Source organism: Heterodontus francisci, chromosome 23 (genome assembly GCF_036365525.1).
Source record: "Heterodontus francisci isolate sHetFra1 chromosome 23, sHetFra1.hap1, whole genome shotgun sequence".
NCBI lineage: Eukaryota > Metazoa > Chordata > Chondrichthyes > Heterodontiformes > Heterodontidae > Heterodontus > Heterodontus francisci.
Window position 1 is genome coordinate 65148953 of NC_090393.1, and position 25800 is coordinate 65174752.

The 25800-nt window shown below is 48.4% G+C and overlaps 1 protein-coding gene across 1 annotated transcript in view; it reads right to left on the bottom strand.

Moving 5' to 3' along the window:
- LOC137383032 (glutathione hydrolase 1 proenzyme-like) overlaps positions 1-19306 on the bottom strand; it is a 112338-nt gene extending 93032 nt beyond the window's left edge. Inside the window, exons 1-3 of the mRNA XM_068055626.1 lie at positions 19176-19306; positions 10714-10806; positions 7627-7819 (exon numbers count right to left, since the gene is read on the bottom strand). Coding sequence (XP_067911727.1) covers positions 7627-7819; positions 10714-10806; positions 19176-19302 — 413 coding nt within the window. The 5' untranslated portion in view covers positions 19303-19306. The remainder of the gene's footprint in view (positions 1-7626; positions 7820-10713; positions 10807-19175) is intronic.
- Between the last annotated feature and the right edge of the window lie 6494 nt (positions 19307-25800).

The window sequence follows — 25800 nt, forward strand, 5'->3', positions numbered from 1 at the left end:
CTGGAGCATTTCAATATTGAAGAGAGACTGGATAGGCTCGGATTGTTTTCCTTGGAGCAGAGAAGGCTGAGGAGGGACCTGATTGAGGTGGTCAAAATTATGAGGAACATTAATAGATTAAAAAGGAAGGAACTTTTTCCCTTAGCATAGGTGTCAATAACCAGATTAAAGGGTAAGGGGCAGGAGGTTTAGAGGGGAGTTGAGGAATAATTTTTTCACCCAGAGGGCGGTTGGAATCTGGAACACACGGCCTAAAGGGATGGTAGAGGCAGGAACCCTCACAACATTTAAGAGGTATTTCGATGAGCGCCCGAAACGCCATAGCATACAAGGCTTTGGGCCAAGTGCTGGAAAATGGGATTACAATAGATAGGTGCTTGATGGCCAGCACAGACACGATGGGTCGAAGGGCCTGTTTCTGTGCTGTAGAACTCTATGAATCTATGACTCGATAACAATTAGGAAGGTTGAGAGGAACAATGAAATGAAATTATCAAGGAACATGAAACAAAATAGTAAAATATTCTACAGGTATATAAATAAAAAAAGAAATTGAGAATATCGCCACGAAGGGGTGGACAAGATAAATTCACAGACAGAGGTAGCAAAATGGCGAAAATATTAAATAATTGTTTTGCTTCATCATTTGCCAGGGAAACACAACGACCGCCACCCCAAGGCGGGGTCAGAGGCTGGGGGGCACTGAGATTCGCAGTGGGTGGTAGGGGAGGTGGCGGGACAGAAGGTCTGTTGCCCAGAGATCTTCCCAGAGGGAGGATAGGCCGACAATGGCCTTCTGTCCAGAGGCAAATTGAGGCCCTTAAGTGGCCAATTCAGGGCCAATTAAGGACCTCCTCCTGCCTGCACCGCATGGGGAGGAAGTCTTGTAAATCGAGGCACCCTCCCTGTGGGCATGCAGAGGGTCCCTTCTTTGTGGGCAATTTGTGGCCCACGGAGGACACCCACTTGGAATCAATTCACCCTCCAAACCACCCCCAAACCTGGACCCCGCAAGACCATCCCCCCACCCGCCCCCCTCACCAGGGCCTTCCGGACTGGCCTCAGCAACCTCGCCTCACCTACCTCTTCTCCGGGGTTCCACCACTGGGCCTGGGTCCGAGACCTCTGCAGAACCAGCAGTGGCTGCCGCTCCCGGTGCTGCTGCTGAGCTGCCGGCCCTGTGATTGGCTGACAGCTCTTCGAGGCAGGATCTCCGTCCCTTAAAAGTCTTTAAACGGACAGGGATCCCACCTCCTGAATCTTTGACAAAAAAAGACCTGGGGATTGCTGCCGGAGATGTGGGGAGAGGGGAGTTTGTAGGGAAGAAAAGGCTCTCCCCGCCTCTTCGGCCTGGCACCTGGCGCCTCTAGCACAAAATCTAGCCCAACAGGTGGACATGACATCGGGACGCAAGATTAGAAATTATATATCCATATTTGAAATAAAAAGAGGAGAATTATTAAATAAACTAATCAAGCTCAAAGAGGACAAAACCACTTGCCCAGATGGATTGCATCCATGCATTGTAAAGGAATCTAAAAAGAAGAGATAGCAGAGGCCCTATTATAAATATTTAATAATTCATTCAAAAAGATGTAGTACCAGAGAACTGGCGGGTAGCTGGAGTTTTACCTATATTTAAGTGGGGAAGTAGAACATATCCAGGAAACTGTAGACCAGTCAACTTAACATTGGTGGTAGGAAAAATAATAGAATCCCTACCAAAGGAGAAAATAAGAAAAAAACCATCTAAAATGCAAAGATATAGGAATGAATGGAGCAGACTCGGAGGGCGGAGTTCCGGAGCGGTGAGTATATAAAAAAACTTACCTCGGAGATTCTCGGAGCAGACTCGGAGGGCGGAGTTCCAGAGCGGTGAGTATATAAAAAAACTTACCTCGGGGATTCTCGGAGCAGACTCGGAGGGCGGAGTTAACCTCGGGGATTCTCGGAGGAGACTCGGAGGGCGGAGTTAACCTCGGGGATTCTCGGAGGAGACTCGGAGGGCGGAGTTAACCTTGGGGATTCTCGGAGCAGACTCGGAGGGCGGAGTTAACCTCGGGGATTCTCGGAGAAGACTCGGAGGGCGGAGTTAACCTCGGGGATTCTCGGAGCAGACTCGGAGGGCGGAGTTAACCTCGGGGATTCTCGGAGCAGACTCGGAGGGCGGAGTTAACCTCGGGGATTCTCAGAGCAGACTCGGAGGGCGGAGTTAACCTCGGGGATTCTCGGAGCAGACTCGGAGGGCGGAGTTAACCTCGGGGATTCTCAGAGCAGACTCGGAGGGCGGAGTTAACCTCGGGGATTCTCAGAGCAGACTCGGAGGGCGGAGTTAACCTCGGGGATTCTCAGAGCAGACTCGGAGGGCGGAGTTAACCTCGGGGATTCTCGGAGCAGACTCGGAGGGCGGAGTTAACCTCGGGGATTCTCGGAGCAGACTCGGAGGGCGGAGTTCCAGAGCGGTGAGTTTACAGAGTAAGTTACCTCGGGTGGGACAAAAACTGAAAAAGTGATGTCACAGGAAAGCTGTGACCTGATTGGCTGGTGGGGAATCTGTACCGAATTTGAAAATAAAACTGATTAAAATTGATTAAAACACGAATTAACTAATTAATAAGTAGAGTAACTAAACCAGTGGGAGGAGATTACTGTATTTAGACAGCATTTAATATTTATCATAGAAATCTAGCACCAGGGACCACATAGTGAAGTGTATCATAATTTAGTAAGGATTTAATAAGTATTTATTTATTTTATATCAATTAACTAATTAGTGCTAGAAATGTCAGTTAGTGGGGTGAAGTGCTTCACCTGTGAAATGTGGGAAGTCCGTGACGCTTCCAGAGTTCTGGGCGACTACATCTGCAGGAAGTGTACCCAGTTGTAGCTCCTCACAGACCGCAAGGATCGGTTGGAGCGGCAACTGGATGCACTTAGGAGCATGCAGGTGGCGGAAAGCGTCATAGACAGGAGTTTTAGAGAAGTGGTTACACCCAAGGTGCAGGCAGATAGATGGGTGACCAATAGAAGGGGCAGGCAGTCAGTGCAGGAATCCCCTGTGGCTATCCCCCTCTCTAACAAGTATACCGTTTTGGATACTGTTGGGGGGTATGGCCGATCAGGGGAAAACAGCAGCAGCCAGAGCAGTGGCACCACGGCTGGCACTGTTGTTCAGCAGGGAGGGACAAAGCGCAGAAGAGCAATAGTTATAGGGGACTCTATAGTCAGGGGCACAGATAGGCGCTTCTGTGGACGTGAAAGAGACTCCAGGAAGGTATGCTGCCTCCCTGATGCCAGGGTCAAGGATGTCTCTGAACGGACAGAGGGCATTCTGAAGGGGGAGGGTGAACAGCCAGAGGTTGTGGTACACATCGGTACCAATGACATAGGCAGAAAGAGTGATGAGATCCTGCAGGGGGAGTTTAGGGAGTTAGGTAGTAAGTTAAAAAACAGGACCTCCAGGGTTGTAATCTCTGGATTACTCCCTGTGCCATGTGCCAGTGAGGCTAGAAATAGGAAGATAGTGCAGCTAAACACATGGCTGATCAGCTGGTGTAGAAGGGAGTGTTTCAGATATCTGGACCATTGGGCTCTCTTCATGGACAGTTGGGACCTCTACAAGAAGGACGGGTTGCATCTAAACTGGAGGGGCACTAATATCCTGGCTGCGAGGTTTGCTAGCATCACTCAGGAGGGTTTAAACTCGTGTGGCAGAGGGGTGGGAACCAGAGCAGTAGGACAGCTAGTGAAGTAAATGAGGAGGACATAGTAAATAAGGCCAGTAGGACTAAGAGGAAGAGCAGGCAGGGAGATGTTGCTGAGCACAGCGGGACTGGTGGTCTGAAGTGCATTTGTTTCAATGCGAGAAGTATAACAGGTAAGGCAGATGAACTTAGAGCTTGGATTAGTACATGGAGATATGATATTGTTGCTATTACAGAGACTTGGTTGAGGGAAGGGCAGGATTGGCAGCTAAATGTTCCAGGCTTTAGAAGCTTCAGGCGGGATAGAGGGGGATGTAAAAGGGGTGGGGGAGTTGCATTACTTGTTAAGGAGAATATCACAGCTGTACTGCGGGAGGACACCTCAGAGAGGTCATGCAGCGAGGCAATATGGGTGGAGCTCAGGAATAGGAAGGATGCAGTCACGATGTTGGGGGGTTTACTACAGGCCTCCCAACAGCCAGCGGGAGGTAGAGGAGCAGATATGTAGACAGATTTTGGAAAGATGTAAAGGTAACAGGGTTGCAGTGGTGGGTGATTTTAACTTCCCCAATATTGACTGGGACTCACTCAGTGCTAGGGGCTTGGATGGGGCAGAATTTGTGAGGAGCATCCAGGAGGGCTTCTTGAAACAGTATGTAGATAGTCCAACTAGGGATGGGGCCATTCTGGACCTGGTATTGGGGAATGAGCCCGGCCAGGTGGTCAAAGTTTCAGTGGGGGAGCATTTTGGGAGCAGTGACCATAATTCCATAAGTTTTAAGGTACTCGTGGATAAGGATAAGAGTAGTCCTCGGGTGAAGATGTTAAATTGGGGGAAGGCTAATTATAACAATATTAGGCAGAAACTGAAGAATGTAGATTGGGGGCGGCTGTTTGAAGGTAAATCAACATCTGACATGTGGGAGTCTTTCAAACGTCAGCTGATTAGAATCCAGGACCAGCATGTTCCTGTGAGGAAGAAAGACAGGTTTGGCAAGTTTCGGGAAGCTTGGATAACACGGGATATTGTGAGCCTAGTCAAAAAGAAAAAGGAAGCATTTGTAAGGGCTGGAAGGCTAGGAACAGATGAAGCACTTGAGGAATATAAAGACAGTAGGAAGGAACTTAAGCAAGGAGTTAGGAGGGCTAAAAGGGGTCATGAAAAGTCATTGGTAAACAGGATTAAGGAAAACCCCAAGGCTTTTTATACATATATAAAGAGCAAGAGGGTAACCAGGGAAAGGGTTGGCCCACTCAAGGACAGAGATGGGAATCTATGTGTGGAGCCAGAGGAAATGGGTGAGGTACTAAATGAGTACTTTGCATCAGTATTCACCAAAGAGAAGGACTTGGTGGATGATGAGCCTAGGGAAGGGAATGCAGATAGTCTCAGTCATCTCATTACCAAAAAGGAGGAGGTGTTGGGTGTCTTGCAAAGCATTAAGGTAGATAAGTCCCCAGGGCCTGATGATATCTACCCTAAAATACTGAGGGAGTCAAGGGAAGAAATTGCTGGATCCTTGACAGAAATCTTTGCATCTTCATTGGCTACAGGTGAGGTCCCAGAGGACTGGAGAATAGCCAATGTTGTTCCTTTGTTTAAGAAGGGTGGTAAGGATAATCCAGGAAATTATAGGCCGGTGAGCCTTACGTCAGTGGTAGGGAAACTATTAGAGAGGATTCTTCGGGACAGGATTTACTCCCATTTGGAAACAAACAAACTTATTAGTGAGAGACAGCATGGTTTTGTGAAGGGGAGGTCATGTCTTACTAATTTGATTGAGTTTTTTGAGGAAGTGACGAAGATGATTGATGAGGGAAGGGCGGTGGATGTTGTCTATATGGACTTTAGTAAAGCCTTTGACAAGGTCCCTCATGGTAGACTGGTGCAAAAGGTGAAGTCACACGGGATCAGAGGTGAGCTGGCAAGATGGATACAGAACTGGCTCAGTCACAGAAGACAGAGGGTAATAGTGGATGGGTGCTTTTCTGAATGGAGGGCTGTGACTAGTGGTGTTCTGCAGGGATCAGTGCTGGGACCTTTGCTGTTTGTACTATATATAAATGATTTAGAGGAAAATGTAGCTGGTCTGATTAGTAAGTTTGTGGTCGACACAAAGGTTGGTGGAGTTGCGGATAATGATGAGGATTGTCAGAGGATACAGCAGGATATAGATCGGTTGGAGACTTGGGCGGAGAAATGGCAGATGGAGTTTAATCCGGACAAATGTGAGGTAATGCATTTTGGAAGGTCTAATGCAGGTGGGAGGTATACAGTAAATGGCAGAACCCTTAGGAGTATTGACAAGCAGAGAGATCTGGGCGTACAGGTCCACAGGTCACTGAAAGTGGCAACGCAGGTGGATAAGGTAGTCAAGAAGGCATGCTTGCCTTCATCAGTCGGGGCACAGAGTATAAAAATTGGCAAGTCATGTTACAGCTGTACAGAACCTTAGTTAGGTACAGAGGAGGTTTACCAGGATGTTGCCTGGTCTGGAGAGCATTAGCTGTGAGGAGAGGTTGGATAAACTCGGATTGTTTTCACTGGAACGACGGAGGTGGAGGGGCGACACGATAGAGGTTTACAAAGTTATGAGCGGCATGGACAGAGTGGATAGTCAGAAGCTTTTTTCCAGGGTGGAAGAGTCAGTTACTAGGGGACAGAGGTTTAAGGTGAGAGGGGCAAAGTTTAGAGGGGGTGTGCAAGGCAAGTTTATTACACAGAGGGTGGTGAGTGCCTGGAACCTGCTGCAGGGGAGGTAGTGGAAGTAGATACGATAGCGACGTTTAAGAGACATCTTGACAAATATATGAATAGGAAGGGAATAGAGGGATACGGACCCCGGAAGTGCAGAAGGTGTTAGTTTAGGCAGGCATCAAGATCGGCGCAGGCTTGGAGGGCCGAATGGCCTGTACCTGTGCTGTACTGTTCTTTGTTCTTTGAATCATCAACATGAATTTCAAAAAGTAAAGTCTTGCTTGACTAACCACATTGAATTCTTTGAAGGAGGTAACAGCGAGAATAGGCAAGGGTAATTCAGTAGATGCAATTTATGCACATTTCCCAAAGAACTTAGATACGATGTCACATAATAGATTGACAAATAAGGTCAGAGCATGCAGAGTCAGAGGACAGCTGGCTGGCTGAAAGACAGGAAGCAGAGAGTAGAGTAAAGTGCAGTTATTTATTTCTCCTGGATAGAATTGAAAAGTTAAAATGTTAAGCTAAATTTATATTGAATCTGAGTTAGACCATACTTGGAGTCCAGTGTAACGTTCTGGTCACCATATTTCAAAAGGTTATTGATGCACGAGAAAGGGTGCAATAAAGATTTACAGCCTGATACCAGAAATGTGAGGTGATATCTAACAGGAATGGATGAACAGGCTGTGTCTCTTTTCTCTTGAAAAGAAAAGGCTGATAATAGATGTCTTTAAAATTATAAAAGGGTTTGATAGAGCAGATAAAGAGAGAGTATTTCCTCTTATGGAGAAGAGAAAAACCTGAGGCCATCAAAAAAGATAGTCACCAAGAAATCAAATAGCGAGTTCAGAAGAAACTTTGTTACCTAGAAAGTGGTGAGAATGTGAAACTTGGAGGTAAATCGTATAGTTTCACCTAAAGGGAGACTAGATAGAGACGGGAATTGGGGGTTACGCTGATAAATTTAGATGAGGAAGGATGGGAGGGTCGCAAGTGGAGCATAAATGCCAGCATGGACTGGTTGGGCTGAATGGCCTGTTTCTGTTCTGAATATTTTAAGTAATTCTATGTAAAATGATTTCATGAGTTATGAAATGTTGTCCAGATATATTCACAAGATAATCTCAAGAGTGAGAAGCCCAGCTTTACAATTAATTTCATGTCCCAGCATGCAATCAGTGTTATTCTCAGCTTCCAGCCATGTTAACTCTATCTTACCATAAAGAACTGTCTTTCTCAATGTCTTCCTTATATTTCTTTATAGCATTTCCAAGAGCATGACTAATGGGGAATCCTTCTTTGGCAAGTTTGATGCTTGGCTCAAATAATCGTTTCCATGGTAACCTTCCATACCGTTGATGTGCTAGTTGGTATCCTCGGATTTCACCAGGGACTGCAATGGCCAATCCTCCTGTGGGTTGCACAAAAATAAACAACAAGCCAATTTTTAAAATGAAAACCCTTCCATTTCAGTGCATTCATTTACAAGAGTTATCTGGCCATGTTTACCTCACCAGGAAATGATTAGACTGAAGCAAGAACTTGGTTATTATAAATAGTTATGATGTTTCAAATGAATCAGGGTTCCCACCTTGGCATTAACTGTTGCTGAGTCTACCAAACAATGGGGATTGAGAGGATCATCCTTCCAGATTATTCCCTTCACCATTTTTGATGAACTTATGTTTATTTATCTGAGCTGTTGAGACCATGGAAAGTGATCGGATGAGGATCAATACTTCAGGATGCGAGGTTTGATGGATATTCTGGAGCTTTGTTTGGTTTTGTTCTGAAGACCAAAGGGAAATTTTAGAATCCTTTCTCAAGAGATGAAGTGGGGAGGGTATAGTCACAATGGAGTGGACTACACATAGCCTGTGGAAGGAACAGGCTGAGTGCCCTGATTGATGTAATTACATTCTTGTAAAAGGTGGTCAGTGTTGTGTAATGGAACTTTTTTCCACATTGGCCACCCATTGTCAAAGTGAAGGGAGCCCCTGGTCAGAAGTAACATGTATTCTAGTTTTGTCTTCTCTATCCCAACAATATGTCTCTTGCTCCCCCAGTCACCTCAATCTTTTATATTTCCCACACCAATCATCCATGTGGACTCTCTGATTGAGATTGTCAAATAATGGAGAGTTTAGTGCTTTGTGCCATGCTTAGTGGGAACTTAGTTGAGATTGTCAGCTCATTGGATGTGCAGCCCTGAGAGCTGGCAGGAAAAAGTAACTTTTACCCGAACTGGCATGGGCTTGATTCAAATATAGCTCGCAGATATCAAAGGGTGCCGATGTTATCACAACCAGTCAGGCTGAACAATAAATTGGAGTCTATATTAACCTGAACTGCAAAATCAATCCTAGGTACTTAATTATCAAAGGATAACAGGGTGAATTCAACTAATAGGATCTTCACATCGATTTCTTTGATACAGGTCGCTTGTAAAGATAGACACATTTGGTCACCAAGTCATGTTAACCCAAGGTACCTCAATAGTCTGCACCAACCCATGTTACGGTACTCAGGAAAAGGCAATTGAACCTTTAGCGATGTCTCTTGGATGTTATGTGTACATGTGTAAGGCAGGTTTGCACTCTGCTCATTTCTGAACCTGCTTTCAAGTGAACATTTCCAGCACAGTCAATGATCTAGATGCTCAGTCACACAGTCGGATGGCTAAAAATGGTGCTTTTAGGACGAACTGAGGAAAATTGGCACCTTTAAGGTGAAATTTATATCGGAATAGTTTGAAAGAGAGATTTTGTGCCTTTAACCTGCCATGTATTAAGTGTTGGTTGTGGTTCCATAGGTAATACTTGTACCTCAGAGTCAGAAGTTTGTGGATTCAAGTCCTATTGAGGAGACTTGAGCACAAAATCTAGGCTGACACGTCAATGCAGTACTGAAGGAGTGATGATATGTTAAACAGAGTTTGCCCCACCTGCCCTCTCATGTGGGTGTAAAAGATCCCATGGCACTATTTTGGAGAAGAGCGGGGGAGTTCTGCACAGTGTCCTGGCCAATATTTATCATTTAACCAACAGCTAAAAAATGCTATGGCATTTCTAGTGCTCATCTAAATACTTCTTAAATGTTGTGAGGGTTCCTGCCTCTACCACCTCTTCAGGCAGTGCATTCCAGATTCCAACCACCCTCTGGGTGATAAAATTATTCCTCAAATCCCCTCTAAACCTCCTGCCCCTTACCCTAAATCTATGCACCACCCCCCACCCCGTTCTTGACCCCTCCGCTAAGGGAAAAGGTTTCTTCCCATCTAACTTATCAATGTCCCTCATAATCTAGTACACCTCAATCATGTCCCCCCTCAGCCTTCTCTGCTCCAGGAAAAACAACCCTAGCCTTTTCAGTCTCTCTGCATAGCTGAAACGCTCCAGCCCAGGCAACATCCTGGTGAATCTCCTCTGCACCCTCTCCAGTGCAATCACATCCTTCCTATAGTGTGGTGACCAGAACTGTACACAGTACTCCAGCTGTGGCCTAACTAGCATTTTATACAGCTCCATCATAACCTCCCTGCTCTTATATTCTATGCCTCAGCTAATAAAGTCAGGTATCCCATATGCCTTCCTAACCACCTATCTACCTGTGCTGCTGCCTTCAATGATCTATGGACAAGTACACCAAGGTCCTTCTGACTTTCTGTACTTCCTGGGGTCCTACCATCCATTGTATATTCCCTTGCCTTGTTAGTCCTCCCAAAATGCATTACCTCACACTTTTCAGGATTAAATTCCATTTGATATCTCCCTGTAATCTAAGGCTTTCCTCCTCACTATTTACAACACCACCAATTTTCATGTCATCTGCAAACTTACTGATCATGCCTCCTATATTCACGTCTAAATCATTAACCAAGCAGAAACTCTCAGCTTTGATCCATGGTCCACACTGAGCTAGCCAATCTCAGCCAATACAGTAATAATGATCCTATAATTGGCCACAGCACTCTGGATTAGGAAAAGATAAACATCCAAGGTACCCGTTATTGATTTCTATCCAGCAATCATTACTGTGCTGACCCTCATAGTTAAATAGCCTGCTGACAAGCGTTGTCGAGGTTAACACATGAATAATGCCCCTCAGAAGGCACCTACGGGACTAAACTGCAGGAAGTAATCAAAGCTTCAAGAAGAAAAGGGAAACAGGGCAAAAGCAGTCTATAGTCAGTCAGTATTTGGAATTCTGTGGCATTTTAGTCAGAAACCTTGTGCTTTTGAGCTCAAAGTTCACTGAGCAGGGAGGGGTCAATAAGAATGCACTGACTGCAGTCCTAGTGCTTACCTTTACGAGACACCCCATCTGTCTTATTGACAAACATATCTGTTGATGCATTGCCAGGGGCCCATTCTCTGGCATCAATACTTTCAACTCTTCCTGAAAGATAAGAAAAAACATTGTTCCAAACGGTGTGGATCACATTACAGCAATTTTGCATGAAGCATTCACAACAGGAGTTAAAGTGCAACATGAGAAGATAAACGGGGAAATATTTGCTTAGGCTCAATATACGACCATAGGACCATATGAATTTGCAGCAAAAGTAGGCCATTCGGCCCCTCGAGCCTGCTCTGTCATTCGATAAGATCATGGCTGATCTGTTTCTGTCTCGAATTCCACACTCCCGTCTACCCCTGATAATCTTTGATTCCCTTGCCTGACAAGAATCTATCTACCTCCGCCTTAAAAATATTCAATGATCCTACCTCCACTACCTTCTGAGGCAGAAAATTACAAAGTTGCAAAACCCTCTGAGAGAAAAAATTTCTTCTCGTCTCTGTCTAAAAGGCAACCCCTAATTTTAAATCAGTGCCCCCTAGTTCTGGACTCATCCACAAGAGGAAACATCCTTTCCACATCCACCTTATCAAGACTATTCAGGATCTTATAAACTTCAATCAAGTCTCCCCTCACTCTTCTAAACTCCAGTGAAAACAAACCCAGTCTGTCCAACCTTTCCTCATAAGACAACCCACTCATTCCAGGTATCAATCTAGTAAACCTCCTCTGAATCGCCTCCAACGCATTCACATCCTTCCTTAGCGATGGGCAGGGACAGGTATATACCACAGGGCAAGAATTATAGCTGGGGGAAAGGAAATTATGATGCGATTAGGCAAGATTTAGGATGCGTAGGATGGGGAAGGAAACTGCAGGGGATGGGAACAATCGAAATGTGGAGCTTATTCAAGGAGCAGCTACTGCGTGTCCTTGATAAGTATATACCTGTCATGCAGGGAGGAAGTTGTCGAGCGAGGGAGCCGTGGTTTACTAAAGAAGTTGAAGCGCTTGTCAAGAGGAAGAAGAAGGCTTATGTTAGGATGAGACGTGAAGGCTCAGTTAGGGCGCTTGAGAGTTACAAGCTAGCCAGGAAGGATCTAAAGGGAGAGCTAATAAGAGCAAGGAGAGGACACGAGAAGTCATTGGCGGATAGGATCAGGGAAAACCCTAAGGCTTTCTATAGGTATATCAGGAATAAAAGAATGACTAGAGTTAGATTAGGGCCAATAAAGGATAGTAGTGGGAAGTTGTGTGTGGAATCAGAGGAGATAGGGGAAGCGTTAAATGAATATTTTTCGTCAGTATTTACAGTAGAGAAAGAAAATGTTGTCGAGGAGAATACTGAGATTCAGGCTACGAGGCTAGATGGGATTGAGGTTCACAAGGAGGAGATGTTATCAATTTTGGAAAGTGTGAAAATAGATAAGTCCCCTGGGCCAGATGGGATTTATCCTAGGATTCTCTGGGAAGCAAGGGAGGAGATTGCAGAGCCTTTGTCCTTGATCTTTATGTCGTCATTGTCGACAGGAATAGTGCCGGAAGACTGGAGGATAGCAAATGTTGTCCCCTTGTTCAAGAAGGGGAGTAGAGACAGCCCTGGTAATTATAGACCTGTGAGCCTTACTTCGGTTGTGGGTAAAATGTTGGAAAAGGTTGTAAGAGACAGGATTTATAATCATCTAGAAAAGAATAAGTTCATTAGCAATAGTCAGCACAGTTTTGTGAAGGGTAGGTCTTGCCTCACAAACCTTAGTGAGTTTTTCGAGAAGGTGACCAAACAGGTGGATGAGGGTAAAGCAGTGGATGTGGTGTATATGGATTTCAGTAAGGCGTTTGACAAGGTTCCCCACGGTAGGCTATTGCAGAAAATACGGAAGTATGGGGTTGAAGGTGATTTAGAGCTTTGGATCAGAAATTGGCTAGCTGAAAGAAGAAAGGTGGTGGTGGTTGATGGCAAATGTTCATCCTGGAGTTTAGTTACTAGTGGTGTACCGCAAGGATCTGTTTTGGGGCCACTGCTGTTTGTCATTTTTATAAATGACCTGGAAGAGGGTGTAGAAGGGTGGGTTAGTAAATTTGCGGATGACACTAAGGTCGGTGGAGTTGTGGATAGTGCCGAAGGATGTTGTAGGGTACAGAGGGACATAGATAGGCTGCAGAGCTGGGCTAAGAGATGGCAAATGGAGTTTAATGCGGAAAAGTGTGAGGTGATTCACTTTGGAAGGAGTAACAGGAATGCAGAATACTGGGCTAATGGGAAGATTCTTGGTAGTGTAGATGAGCAGAGAGATCTTGGTGTCCAGGTACATAAATCCCTGAAAGTTGCCACCCAGGTTAATAGGGCTGTTAAGAAGGCATATGGTGTGTTAGCTTTTATTAGTAGGGGGATCGAGTTTCGGAGCCACGAGGTCATGCTGCAGCTGTACAAAACTCTGGTGAGACCGCACCTGGAGTATTGCGTGCAGTTCTGGTCACCGCATTATAGGAAGGATGTGGAAGCTTTGGAAAGGGTGCAGAGGAGATTTACTAGGATGTTGCCTGGTATGGAGGGAAGGTCTTACGAGGAAAGGCTGAGGGACTTGAGGTTGTTTTCGTTGGAGAGAAGGAGGAGGAGAGGTGAATTAATAGAGACATATAAGATAATCAGAGGGTTAGATAGGGTGGATAGTGAGAGTCTTTTTCCTCGGATGGTGATGGCAAACACGAGGGGACATAGCTTTAAGTTGAGGGGTGATAGATATAGGACAGATGTCAGAGGTAGTTTCTTTACTCAGAGAGTAGTAGGGGCGTGGAACGCCCTGCCTGCAACAGTAGTAGACTCGCCAACTTAAAGGGCATTTAAGTGGTCATTGTATAGACATATGGATGAATATGGAATAGTGTAGGTCAGATGGTTTCACAGGTCGGCGCAACATCGAGGGCCGATGGGGCCTGTACTGCGCTGTAATATTCTAATTCTAATTAAATAAGGAGACCAAAACTGCAGACAGTATTCAAGATGTGGTCTCACCAATGCCCTGTATAACTGAAGCACAACATCCTTACTTTTATTTCAATCCTTCCCATAATAATGGATAGCATTCCATTAGCCCTCTTTATTAATTGCTATCCCTGCATACTAACTTTTTGTGACTCATGCACTAGAACACCTCGATCCCTCTGCACCTCAGAATTCTGCAGTAGTTCCCCATTTATGTAATACTCTGCTTTTTTATTCTTCCTGCCAAAGTGAACAACTTCACATTTTCCCACATTATACTCCATCGGCCAGATTTTTGCCCACTCACTCAACCTATCTATATCGGTCTGAAACCTCCTTATGTCCTCTTCACAATATACTTTCCTACCTATCTTTGTGTCATCTGCAAATTTAGCTACCATGCCATCGCTCCCCTCATCTAAGTCATTGATATAAATTGTAAAAAGTTGAGGCCCAGCACAGACCCCTGTGGGACTCCACTCGTCACATCCTGCCAATCAGAAAAGGACCCATTTATACGTACTCTCTATTTTCTGCCAGCCAGCCAATCTTCTATCCATGTTAATATGTTACCTCCTACACTATGAGCTCCTACTTTGCGCAATAACCTTTTATGCGGCACCTTTTCAAATGCCTTCTGGAAATCCAAGTACAGTACGTCAACCGGCTCCCCTTTATCCACAGCGCAGGTTACTCCTTCAAAGAACGCCAATAAATTGGTTAAACATGATTTCCATTTCACAAAACCATGCTGACTATTCCCGATTACCTTGAGTTTTTCTGTGTCCAGCTATAGCTTCCTTAATGATCAATTCTAACACCTTTCCCAAGACAGATGTCAAGATAACTGCCCTATAGTTATCTGTTTTCTGCGTCCCCCCCTTCTTGAAAAGAGGGGTTATATTTGCTACTTTCCAGTCTGATGGAACCTTACCAGAATCGAGTGAATTTTGAAAAATTAACACCAACACATCTACTACCTCATTAACTATGTCTTTTAAGACCCTAGGATGAAGCCCAATATCAGGCACAGTGATCACAGTGATGTGCAATTACCCACACACGATCGAGATGAGGTAGGCAGCAAACAAACTTCATGTTGCCTGTTTATCAATGTGATTGTGGTATGCAGCCCACTGTGAAACATGCTGCTGACTGGCTGCATGCTCAGCAGAGGCATAGGTGCAGTCGTAGCTAGCACGACGTGTTACTAGCCTGCACTTCTTAAAGACAGTCTGCCTCTCTTAAAGGGAGATGAACTCAGGCTACAGCAGCTGGTGAAATAATGCAAGAAGACCAATAATAGAGCAACAGGCCAGAGAGAGGTCTCCGATGTTGCACTCGAGGCGTTAGTGATGGATGTGGGAAGCAGAAGAGACGCCATGGTTTGAACTTCCAACACAGAGGTGGGAAACAGGAGCCAGGACTGTTTTTAGGTCAGGAACCCACCTCCAGGGTAGAGGGAACTGATTAAAGTTCAGATTTTTACAGGCGTGAGACCTTAATTGGTATGGAGACAAATTTCCTGTCCACTTAGAACCAGTGGGGGTGGGAATGGACTTGGGTCAGATGAAGTATGGGACTCATTTAGACACCCCATGGCAGCCATCACTGAGGCTGCTGGTTGTCTTGAGGGAGGGATCTGTGGTTTGCGCCAAAACCTTCCAGAGGAAAGTGAGATGTCACAAGAGAGCTAGAGGCCTGGCACTAGGGGCAGGTCAGCCCTTCACGTCATTGATATCAACCTGGATCTAATGCTGGACAGCATGAAGGATAGGAGGGAAGTCCTCTTCCTGAAGGGTGGAAAGACAAGGCCACCTTGTCATGCAGAAGGGGCACCTCTCTGTTCAGTGGCATCTCCCTCCGCCTCCCTTACTTCCTAGTCCTGCTCTACCCGCAAAGAGCTCACCGGCCTCAAGGTCCACACCTCTCTGGAGGGCCATGTTATGGAGAGCGCTTCAGACCACCACAATGACTGAGACCCTTGCAGGAGGGTATTGGAGGGCACCACCCGACCGGTCCAAGCATTGGGACCACATCTTCCGCATCTGAACTGCTGCTCAAAGATTGTCCTGCTGAGCAGGCAGCATTGGTTATTTTGCCTTCGTGCCTCTGTCTGGGGCTCCTGTAGAGGGGTCAGTAGTCATCTCTTCAAGGGATATCCCTTGTCCCCTTGGATCCATCCATGTACTTTGGGGGACGCAGTGAAGATCTGAGGCAGCTTGGACTGTCAGAGGATGAAGGAGACATGGCAGCTGCCAGGAAAGCGAATGCACACAAGGAGGAAGCTCCTGTTGTGCTTGCATAGCAGATGGACGTTGAGGGAATGGAATCCTATCCTGTTGATGGATCTTGATGGCCAATCGCTTGGTGACCTTTCTTTAATTATTCATGGGATGTGAGCGTTGCTGGCTAGGCCAGCATTTATTGCCTATCCCTAATTTCTCATGAGAAAGTGGTAGTGAGCTGCCTTCTTGAACCGCAGTCCTTGGGGTGTAGGTACACCCACAATGCTGTTAGGAAGGGAGTTCTAGGATTTTGACCCAGCGACAGTGAAGGAACAGCGATATAGTTCCAAGTCAGGATGGTGTGTGGCTTGGAGGGGAACTTGCAGGTGGTGGTGTTTCCATGCATCTGCTGCCCTTGTCCTTCTCGGTGACAGAGGTCGCGGTTTGGAAGGTGCTGTCGAAGGAGCCTTGGTGAGTTGCTGCAGTGCATCTTGTAGATAGTACACACTGCTGCCACTGTGCTTCAGTGGTGGAAGGAGTGAATGTTGAAGGTGGTGGATGGGGTGCCAATCAAGCGGGCTGCTTTGTCCTGGATGGTGTCGAGCTTCTTGAGTGCTGTTGGAGCTGTGCCCATCCAGAATCCTCAATCACTATTGCTTTGCCAATCTTCCTCCTGCCCGCCTGTCCAGCTGGGTCACCTGTGCTGCCATTGACTTGACTCTGGCTGGACTCCCCAGCGAACCATCGTCCTCATCAGTATTCAGAACAGAATACCGGTTAGAGAGCGAGATGCACTCAGGAGACTCCTTCACTACCTGACTGGTCCTCCTTGCCTGTCCAGTAGTCATCCATTCCCTCTCTGCCCACACACACCTAAGCTGCCTAAGGTCCCGAGATCATGAAATGCGCTATATACATGCAAATGCTTTCTTTCTTTTCTGAAATATATTGTTTCTTCATCACTGAATCAAGGTCCAGGAAAGCCCCAACTAAAGCCATTCTAGAAGCACCATCACCACTAGTTCTACTCCTGGGCACTCAGGGATGGGCATGAAATGCAGTTTTATCCATGTCGCATATATTCCAACATTTAAAAATTGAAGTTGAGTTCCCAGAACAGATTTTGTTCAATCAGGTACACAATTTCAATTTTCAGTTAGTCTTTCAATTATGGCAACAGTGTCAAGTCAAAGCACATCCTACCATCAGACTAATGGACTGGTATAGAGGTCTCATGGCAAACTGGCACTGATGTAAAATGGGCTGGATTTAGTAGAGCCGGCGAGGCTCCCGGCACCGGGCCGAAAAGGCGGTTAGAAACCAGACTCGGCGACACGGAGCCCGCACGGCTCTATTTAATGGTACCTGGGTAATTAACAGCTCGGCACCAGGATTCCCGTCCCTTTAAAGATGGGGATCCCGCCTCCAAGAACCGCCAGCCAATCAGAGGACTGGCAACTCAGTCGTATCGGCAGCAACGGGAGTGGTGGCCACTGCCACTACTACAGGAGGCCTTGGAACCAGGCCCAGCGCTTGAGACCAGACCTCAGGTAAGTGAGGCAGGGCTGCCAGGGCCAGTCAGGCAAGCCCCGGAGATGGGGGGAGGGAGGGTGGGGATTGAGTGCAGGAGCTGCAGGGGCTGTGGGGTTCAGGGAGGTGGGTTGTTTTCTGCCGCGGGCCATCCGTGGACTACTGCTTGCCCATAGAGGAGGGCTACCCCCACTCCTACTAAGCTTGCGGGGAGGTTGCCTCATTTACTGGGCAACTTCCCTCCATGGTGGAGGCCCCCTCAGCTACTGACTTAACGCCAGTGGCAGGGGGAAGTGGCCCTTAAGTGGCTGATAATAGGACTCTTCTGGGCCTCAAATGGCCTCTGGACGGGAAGGCCATTGTCGGCCTATCCCACCCCCCCCCCGACATAATTACGGTGCAACAGGAACACATTGGGCCTTCCGCCCCCCTCCTCCTGTTGCAATGCTATGGGATCCCATCTCCAGGGGCCTATTAAATCCAGCCAGCGGAGCTCCCCAAGTGATAAAGTATTGCCATAGCTATGACTGGGATACAGGGAGGCACCAACAATCTACAAAATTCTCATCATATTAATTACTCTAATGATGTTGAGTGCCTGGCCTGTTAATGCTCAGAGAGGCCTGGTTAACGAAAAACACTGATGAGGTCAGAAACACTGCAAACTATGCCCCCAAAATTACACATGGTAAATTCCACAGATTTGCACCAGTGTTTTATGAATTGCACCCACCAGTGCTCTGCACAGCTGAATCCTCTGGAAAATCATGGGACCTTATGGTTCAACTCTTTTCTTTATATCTATTCATGGGATTTAGACATCACTGGCAAGTCACAGGTAACAACAACTTATATTTACATTGTGTCTTTAATGTAGCAAAACGTCCCAAGGCAGTTTACAGAATCATTATCAGATAAAATTTGACACTGAGCGACACAAGGAGATATTAGGACATGTGTTCAAAGCTTGGTCAATGAGGTTTGAAGGACTGTCTTAAAGAAAGAGAGACGGAGAGGTTTAGGGAGGAAATTCAAGAGCTCAGTGCCTCGGTAGCCGAAAGCACAACTGCCAGTGCTGGAGCGAAAGAACTCGGGGATGCACAAGAGGTAAGATTTGAAAGAGTGCAGAGTTTTCGGAGGGTCTGTAGGCCTGGAGGAGATTTACAGAGACATGGAGGGTGAGGCAATGGAGAGATCTGAACACAAGGATGAGAATTTTAAAATCGAGGCATTGCTTAACTGTGAGCCAATGTAGGTCAACGAGGAGAGGGTGATGAGGGAACGGGACTTGGTGTGACACGATTCGATGCTGAATTACATCCTTCTGCTGTACTCCAACAATCTATCACTCGCCTCTGTGTCAGCAGGTTTTCAGTTCAAATTCCACTCCAATGAATGAGGTGAACAAGGACAGTTCTGTCCAAATTCATTGCCTTTGTGGTTTTAGTACATTAAACTGAGACAAACTGTAATATCACTACTGGTTAGAGCATGGGGAGGAGCGAGAGTTAATTTCACCAGCTGCTGCGGAGGGATTTCCTGCTCAGAGGAACACACAGCACAATATCACTGACTATTAGCAGCTGCACAGAGCAGCTTACATTAACAACCTGCAGCAGCCCAGGGATTGTTCCTGTGGGCTGCAGAAGTGTCTCAAATTAACAGGCACTCATGGAAAAGGTGGTTGAATGAAGGTGAAGATACAGACAGAGCAACAAGGCACCTACCTGTTTGTGCATTGTAAATGGTCATGAAGAAGCCTCCCCCAATCCCCATGCTGTGTGCATTCATGAGCCCAACACAGAGCAAACTGGCAATGGCAGCATCTACAGCCGAGGCATTCTGCAGCAGCATATCCCTGCAATGAAAGCAGTGAGAGATTTACAATATGTTTGTTTTGTCCACAGAGCCATCAGGCAACATGTTGTCTCCTGTTCTCACTTTGTGTAAAGAAGTCACTGCTTCAATTCCAAGATCAATAGACAAGTATAATATGAAACTGTTTGGATCAGCAAGTCCCAAGTTCAATCCCATATTGTAGCAAGTTGATTTCAGCTGGGGCCTTGGTTGAGGCCTCAGTGCCCTTTATTAGGGATGTGAAAAATCATTTTGGATTCCTGCTTCTCCTGGTTATCCACTGGCTGGAAAATGCAAGAGCTCAAATGTGATGCCTTCCCAGTCAAACAGCTGCCAGCACTCACTGTCTAGAATCATACATGAAGAATGGAATCACAGAACTCATTCAATGCATTCTGGTTAAGAAACATTGCTCTGTTTCCTTCTGGAGGTTTTGCTTGTTGACATTTTCTGTCCAGTAAATTGAGGAACTCAGGGGTCAGTGTCTGGCTGGGACAGAACTGGAGGAACTCAGGGGTCAGTGCCTGGCAGGGACAGAACTGGAGGAACTCAGGGTCAGAGCCTCGCAGGGACAGAACTGGAGGAACTCAGGGTCAATGTCTGGCTGGGACAGAACTGGAGGAACTCAGGGTCAATGTCTGGCAGGGACAGAACTGGAGGAACTCAGGGTCAGTGTGTGGCAGGGACAGAACTGGAGGAATTCAGGGTCAGTGTCTGGCAGGGACAGAACTGGAGGAACTCAGGGTCAGTGTCTGGCAGGGACAGAACTGGAGGAATTCAGGGTCAGTGTCTGGCAAGGATAGAACTGGAGGAACGCAGGGTCAGTGTCTGGCAAGGACAGAACTGGAGGAATTCAGGGTCAGTGTCTGGCAAGGATAGAACTGGAGGAACGCAGGGTCAGTGTCTGGCAAGGACAGAACTGGAGGAATTCAGGGCCAGTGTCTGCCAGGGACAGAACTGGAGGAACTCAGGGTCAGTGTCTGGCAGGGACAGAACTGGAGGAACTCAGGGTCAGTGTCTGGCAAGGATAGAACTGGAGGAACTCAGGGTCAGTGTCTGGCAGGGACAGAACTGGAGGAACGCAGGGTCAGTGTCTGGCAAGGATAGAACTGGAGGAACACAGGATCAGTGTGTGGCAGGGACAGAACTGGAGGAACTCAGGATCAGTGTGTGGCAGGGACAGAACTGGAGGAACTCAGGATCAGTGTGTGGCAGGGACAGAACTGGAGGAACTCAGGGTCAGTGTGTGGCAGGGACAGAACTGGAGGAACTCAGGATCAGTGTGTGGCAGGGACAGAACTGGAGGAACTCAGGGTCAGTGTGTGGCAGGGACAGAACTGGAGGAACTCAGGATCAGTGTGTGGCAGGGACAGAACTGGAGGAACTCAGAGTCAGTGTGTGGCAGGGACAGAACTGGAGGAAGTCAGGATCAGTGTGTGGCAGGGACAGAACTGGAGGAAGTCAGGATCAGTGTGTGGCAGGGACAGAACTGGAGGAACTCAGGATCAGTGTGTGGCAGGGACAGAACTGGAGGAACTCAGGGTCAGTGTGTGGCAGGGACAGAACTGGAGGAACTCAGGATCAGTGTGTGGCAGGGACAGAACTGGAGGAACTCAGGGTCAGTGTGTGGCAGGGACAGAACTGGAGGAAGTCAGGATCAGTGTGTGGCAGGGACAGAACTGGAGGAACTCAGAGTCAGTGTCTGGCAGGGACAGAACTGGAGGAAGTCAGGATCAGTGTGTGGCAGGGACAGAACTGGAGGAACTCAGGGTCAGTGTCTGGCAGGGACAGAACTGGAGGAACTCAGGGTCAGTGTCTGGCAGGGACAGAACTGGAGGAACTCAGGGTCAGTGTGTGGCAGGGACAGAACTGGAGGAAGTCAGGATCAGTGTGTGGCAGGGACAGAACTGGAGGAACTCAGAGTCAGTGTCTGGCAGGGACAGAACTGGAGGAAGTCAGGATCAGTGTGTGGCAGGGACAGAACTGGAGGAACTCAGGATCAGTGTGTGGCAGGGACAGAACTGGAGGAACTCAGGATCAGTGTCTGGCAGGGACTGAACTGGAGGAACTCAGGATCAGTGTCTGGCAAGGATGGAACTGGAGGAACGCAGGGTCAGTGTCTGGCAAGGATGGAACTGTAGGAACGCAGGGTCAGTGTCTGGCAGGGACTGAACTGGAGGAACTCAGGATCAGTGTCTGGCAAGGATGGAACTGGAGGAACGCAGGGTCAGTGTCTGGCAGGGACAGAACTGGAGGAACTCAGGATCAGTGTGTGGCAGGGACAGAACTGGAGGAACACAGGGTCAGTGTGTGGCAGGGACAGAACTGGAGGAAGTCAGGATCAGTGTGTGGCAGGGACAGAACTGGAGGAAGTCAGGATCAGTGTGTGGCAGGGACAGAACTGGAGGAACTCAGGGTCAGTGTGTGGCAGGGACAGAACTGGAGGAACTCAGGGTCAGTGTCTGGCAGGGACAGAACTGGAGGAACTCAGAGTCAGTGTCTGGCAGGGACAGAACTGGAGGAACTCAGGATCAGTGTGTGGCAGGGACAGAACTGGAGGAAGTCAGGATCAGTGTGTGGCAGGGACAGAACTGGAGGAAGTCAGGATCAGTGTCTGGCAGGGACAGAACTGGAGGAACTCAGGGTCAGTGTGTGGCAGGGACAGAACTGGAGGAAGTCAGGATCAGTGTCTGGCAGGGACAGAACTGGAGGAACTCAGGGTCAGTGTCTGGCAGGGACAGAACTGGAGGAACTCAGGATCAGTGTGTGGCAGGGACAGAACTGGAGGAACTCAGGATCAGTGTGTGGCAGGGACAGAACTGGAGGAACTCAGGATCAGTGTGTGGCAGGGACAGAACTGGAGGAACTCAGGATCAGTGTGTGGCAGGGACAGAACTGGAGGAACTCAGAGTCAGTGTCTGGCAGGGACAGAACTGGAGGAACTCAGGATCAGTGTGTGGCAGGGACAGAACTGGAGGAACTCAGGATCAGTGTGTGGCAGGGACAGAACTGGAGGAACTCAGGATCAGTGTGTGGCAGGGACAGAACTGGAGGAACTCAGAGTCAGTGTCTGGCAGGGACAGAACTGGAGGAACTCAGAGTCAGTGTCTGGCAGGGACAGAACTGGAGGAACTCAGGATCAGTGTGTGGCAGGGACAGAACTGGAGGAACTCAGGATCAGTGTGTGGCAGGGACAGAACTGGAGGAACTCAGGATCAGTGTGTGGCAGGGACAGAACTGGAGGAACTCAGGATCAGTGTGTGGCAGGGACAGAACTGGAGGAACTCAGAGTCAGTGTCTGGCAGGGACAGAACTGGAGGAACTCAGGATCAGTGTGTGGCAGGGACAGAACTGGAGGAACTCAGGATCAGTGTGTGGCAGGGACAGAACTGGAGGAACTCAGGATCAGTGTGTGGCAGGGACAGAACTGGAGGAACTCAGAGTCAGTGTCTGGCAGGGACAGAACTGGAGGAACTCAGGATCAGTGTGTGGCAGGGACAGAACTGGAGGAACTCAGAGTCAGTGTCTGGCAGGGACAGAACTGGAGGAACTCAGAGTCAGTGTGTGGCAGGGACAGAACTGGAGGAACTCAGAGTCAGTGTCTGGCAGGGACAGAACTGGAGGAACTCAGAGTCAGTGTCTGGCAGGGACAGAACTGGAGGAACTCAGAGTCAGTGTCTGGCAGGGACAGAACTGGAGGAACTCAGAGTCAGTGTCTGGCAGGGACAGAACTGGAGGAAGTCAGGATCAGTGTGTGGCAGGGACAGAACTGGAGGAACTCAGGGTCAGTGTGTGGCAGGGACAGAACTGGAGGAACTCAGGGTCAGTGTGTGGCAGGGACAGAACTGGAGGAAGTCAGGATCAGTGTGTGGCAGGGACAGAACTGGAGGAACTCAGAGTCAGTGTCTGGCAGGGACAGAACTGGAGGAACTCAGGATCAGTGTGTGGCAGGGACAGAACTGGAGGAACTCAGAGTCAGTGTCTGGCAGGGACAGAACTGGAGGAACTCAGGGTCAGTGTCTGGCAGGGACAGAACTGGAGGAACTCAGAGTCAGTGTCTGGCAGGGACAGAACTGGAGGAAGTCAGGATCAGTGTGTGGCAGGGACAGAACTGGAGGAACTCAGGGTCAGTGTGTGGCAGGGACAGAACTGGAGGAACTCAGAGTCAGTGTCTGGCAGGGACAGAACTGGAGGAACTCAGGATCAGTGTGTGGCAGGGACAGAACTGGAGGAACTCAGAGTCAGTGTCTGGCAGGGACAGAACTGGAGGAACTCAGGGTCAGTGTGTGGCAGGGACAGAACTGGAGGAACTCAGAGTCAGTGTCTGGCAGGGACAGAACTGGAGGAACTCAGGATCAGTGTGTGGCAGGGACAGAACTGGAGGAACTCAGAGTCAGTGTCTGGCAGGGACAGAACTGGAGGAACTCAGGGTCAGTGTCTGGCAGGGACAGAACTGGAGGAACTCAGGGTCAGTGTCTGGCAGGGACAGAACTGGAGGAACTCAGAGTCAGTGTCTGGCAGGGACAGAACTGGAGGAAGTCAGGATCAGTGTGTGGCAGGGACAGAACTGGAGGAACTCAGGGTCAGTGTGTGGCAGGGACAGAACTGGAGGAACTCAGGATCAGTGTGTGGCAGGGACAGAACTGGAGGAACTCAGGATCAGTGTCTGGCAGGGACAGAACTGGAGGAACTCAGGGTCAGTGTGTGGCAGGGACAGAACTGGAGGAACTCAGAGTCAGTGTCTGGCAGGGACAGAACTGGAGGAACTCAGGGTCAGTGTGTGGCAGGGACAGAACTGGAGGAAGTCAGGATCAGTGTGTGGCAGGGACAGAACTGGAGGAACTCAGAGTCAGTGTCTGGCAGGGACAGAACTGGAGGAAGTCAGGATCAGTGTGTGGCAGGGACAGAACTGGAGGAACTCAGGGTCAGTGTCTGGCAGGGACAGAACTGGAGGAAGTCAGGATCAGTGTGTGGCAGGGACAGAACTGGAGGAACTCAGGGTCAGTGTGTGGCAGGGACAGAACTGGAGGAATTCAGGGTCAGTGTCTGGCAGGAAAGAACTGGAGGAATTCAGGGTCAGTGTCTGTCAGGGACAGAACTGGAGGAATTCAGGGTCAGTGTCTGGCAGGAAAGAACTGGAGGAATTCAGGGTCAGTGTCTGGCTGGGACAGAACTGGAGGAACACAGGGTCAAGCTATCAGCGACAGAATCAGAGGAACTCGGGGTCAGAGCCTGCCAATGTGTAGAAAGGCAGGAATTCTATGGCTGCCCACAGGAGCGGTCTGTGGCAGGGAGGGGGTCGGGGCGGCCATAAAATTGAGTGAGAGGCCGGGGGTGCCGCTCCCGTAAGCTTCCCGGCCCACTGCAATTTTACGAGCAGCGGGGGAGGTGAAAAATGGTCCGTCCACCCCAGGCCAATTAACTGCCACTTAAGGGGTTCCTCCCGCCACGCCTGGTCTATTACCAGCAGTGGGCAGGAGGCTCGGGGCCCCCAGGAGGCCACTCCTTGTGGGCTGGGAGGAAGGCCTGCCCCCATTGCCCAACCGCCCCCACTGAACTACATTCCCCCCCTCCACCCAATTGACCTTGCCTCACCGGGGCCCGGCCGATTGTCCATGGCAAGGCCATACAAACGTTCCCGGTGGCACTGCTGGGATGGAAGAGCTGCCAGCCCGTTGATTGTTCAGTACTTCACAACAACACCCAATGTCACCCAATCACTATTTACTGATTTACCTGATCTTTCCTTTAGCTCCTTTTACTTTTATTGTGCCTTGACATGTTGACCAGGGACCTTCAATTGACATTCCAAATCATTTTGTTTTTAAATAATGAATTCCACAGGCCCCATATTCACACAGACTGCAGTAACTGTGTGCAAGATAATGGTGCTTTATTTTCCATTGTAACTGGTCAGCCACCTATCTGTATACATTTAGGAGTCTCCTGTACAGCTATCATCCAATCTTGAAACTCGGAGGATTCTTACTCACTGACTTCTTCCTTCCCTCAAATCAATAGCGCTCCATGATTCAACTCTTACTCCGACCCGGCTCCCCCGCTCAACAGTCTGCTCACTCAGGCTGCTCGGTGTCACAACCGTTATGGACTCGATGGGCCGAATGATGTTCTTCTGTGCCGTAATGACTCTATGGCTGGAATTTTACATTGGGTGTGAGGCCCCGCCCACCAGCCAAAACATTGGGGCTGAACTCACCTCCGGCGAGCCTGGGGAGCCACACCATGATTTTATGCTCTCCATATGCTCCCTTAATTGGCCTTGGGCAGGATTTCCACCTCTCTGAGGCAGCAAGTCCCGCCTAATGGAGTTGCTGGCCATCAACAGACTGGCAGCTCTCGACCCCAGCAGCACAACCAGGAGCGGTGGCCACTGCTGGGACTGCAACTCAGCCACAGCAGCAAGAGGGGCAACGGCCCTGGAAGACAGGTAGGTTTCTGGGGCCTCGGGAGGACAATCGGCCAGGTGACGGGGTC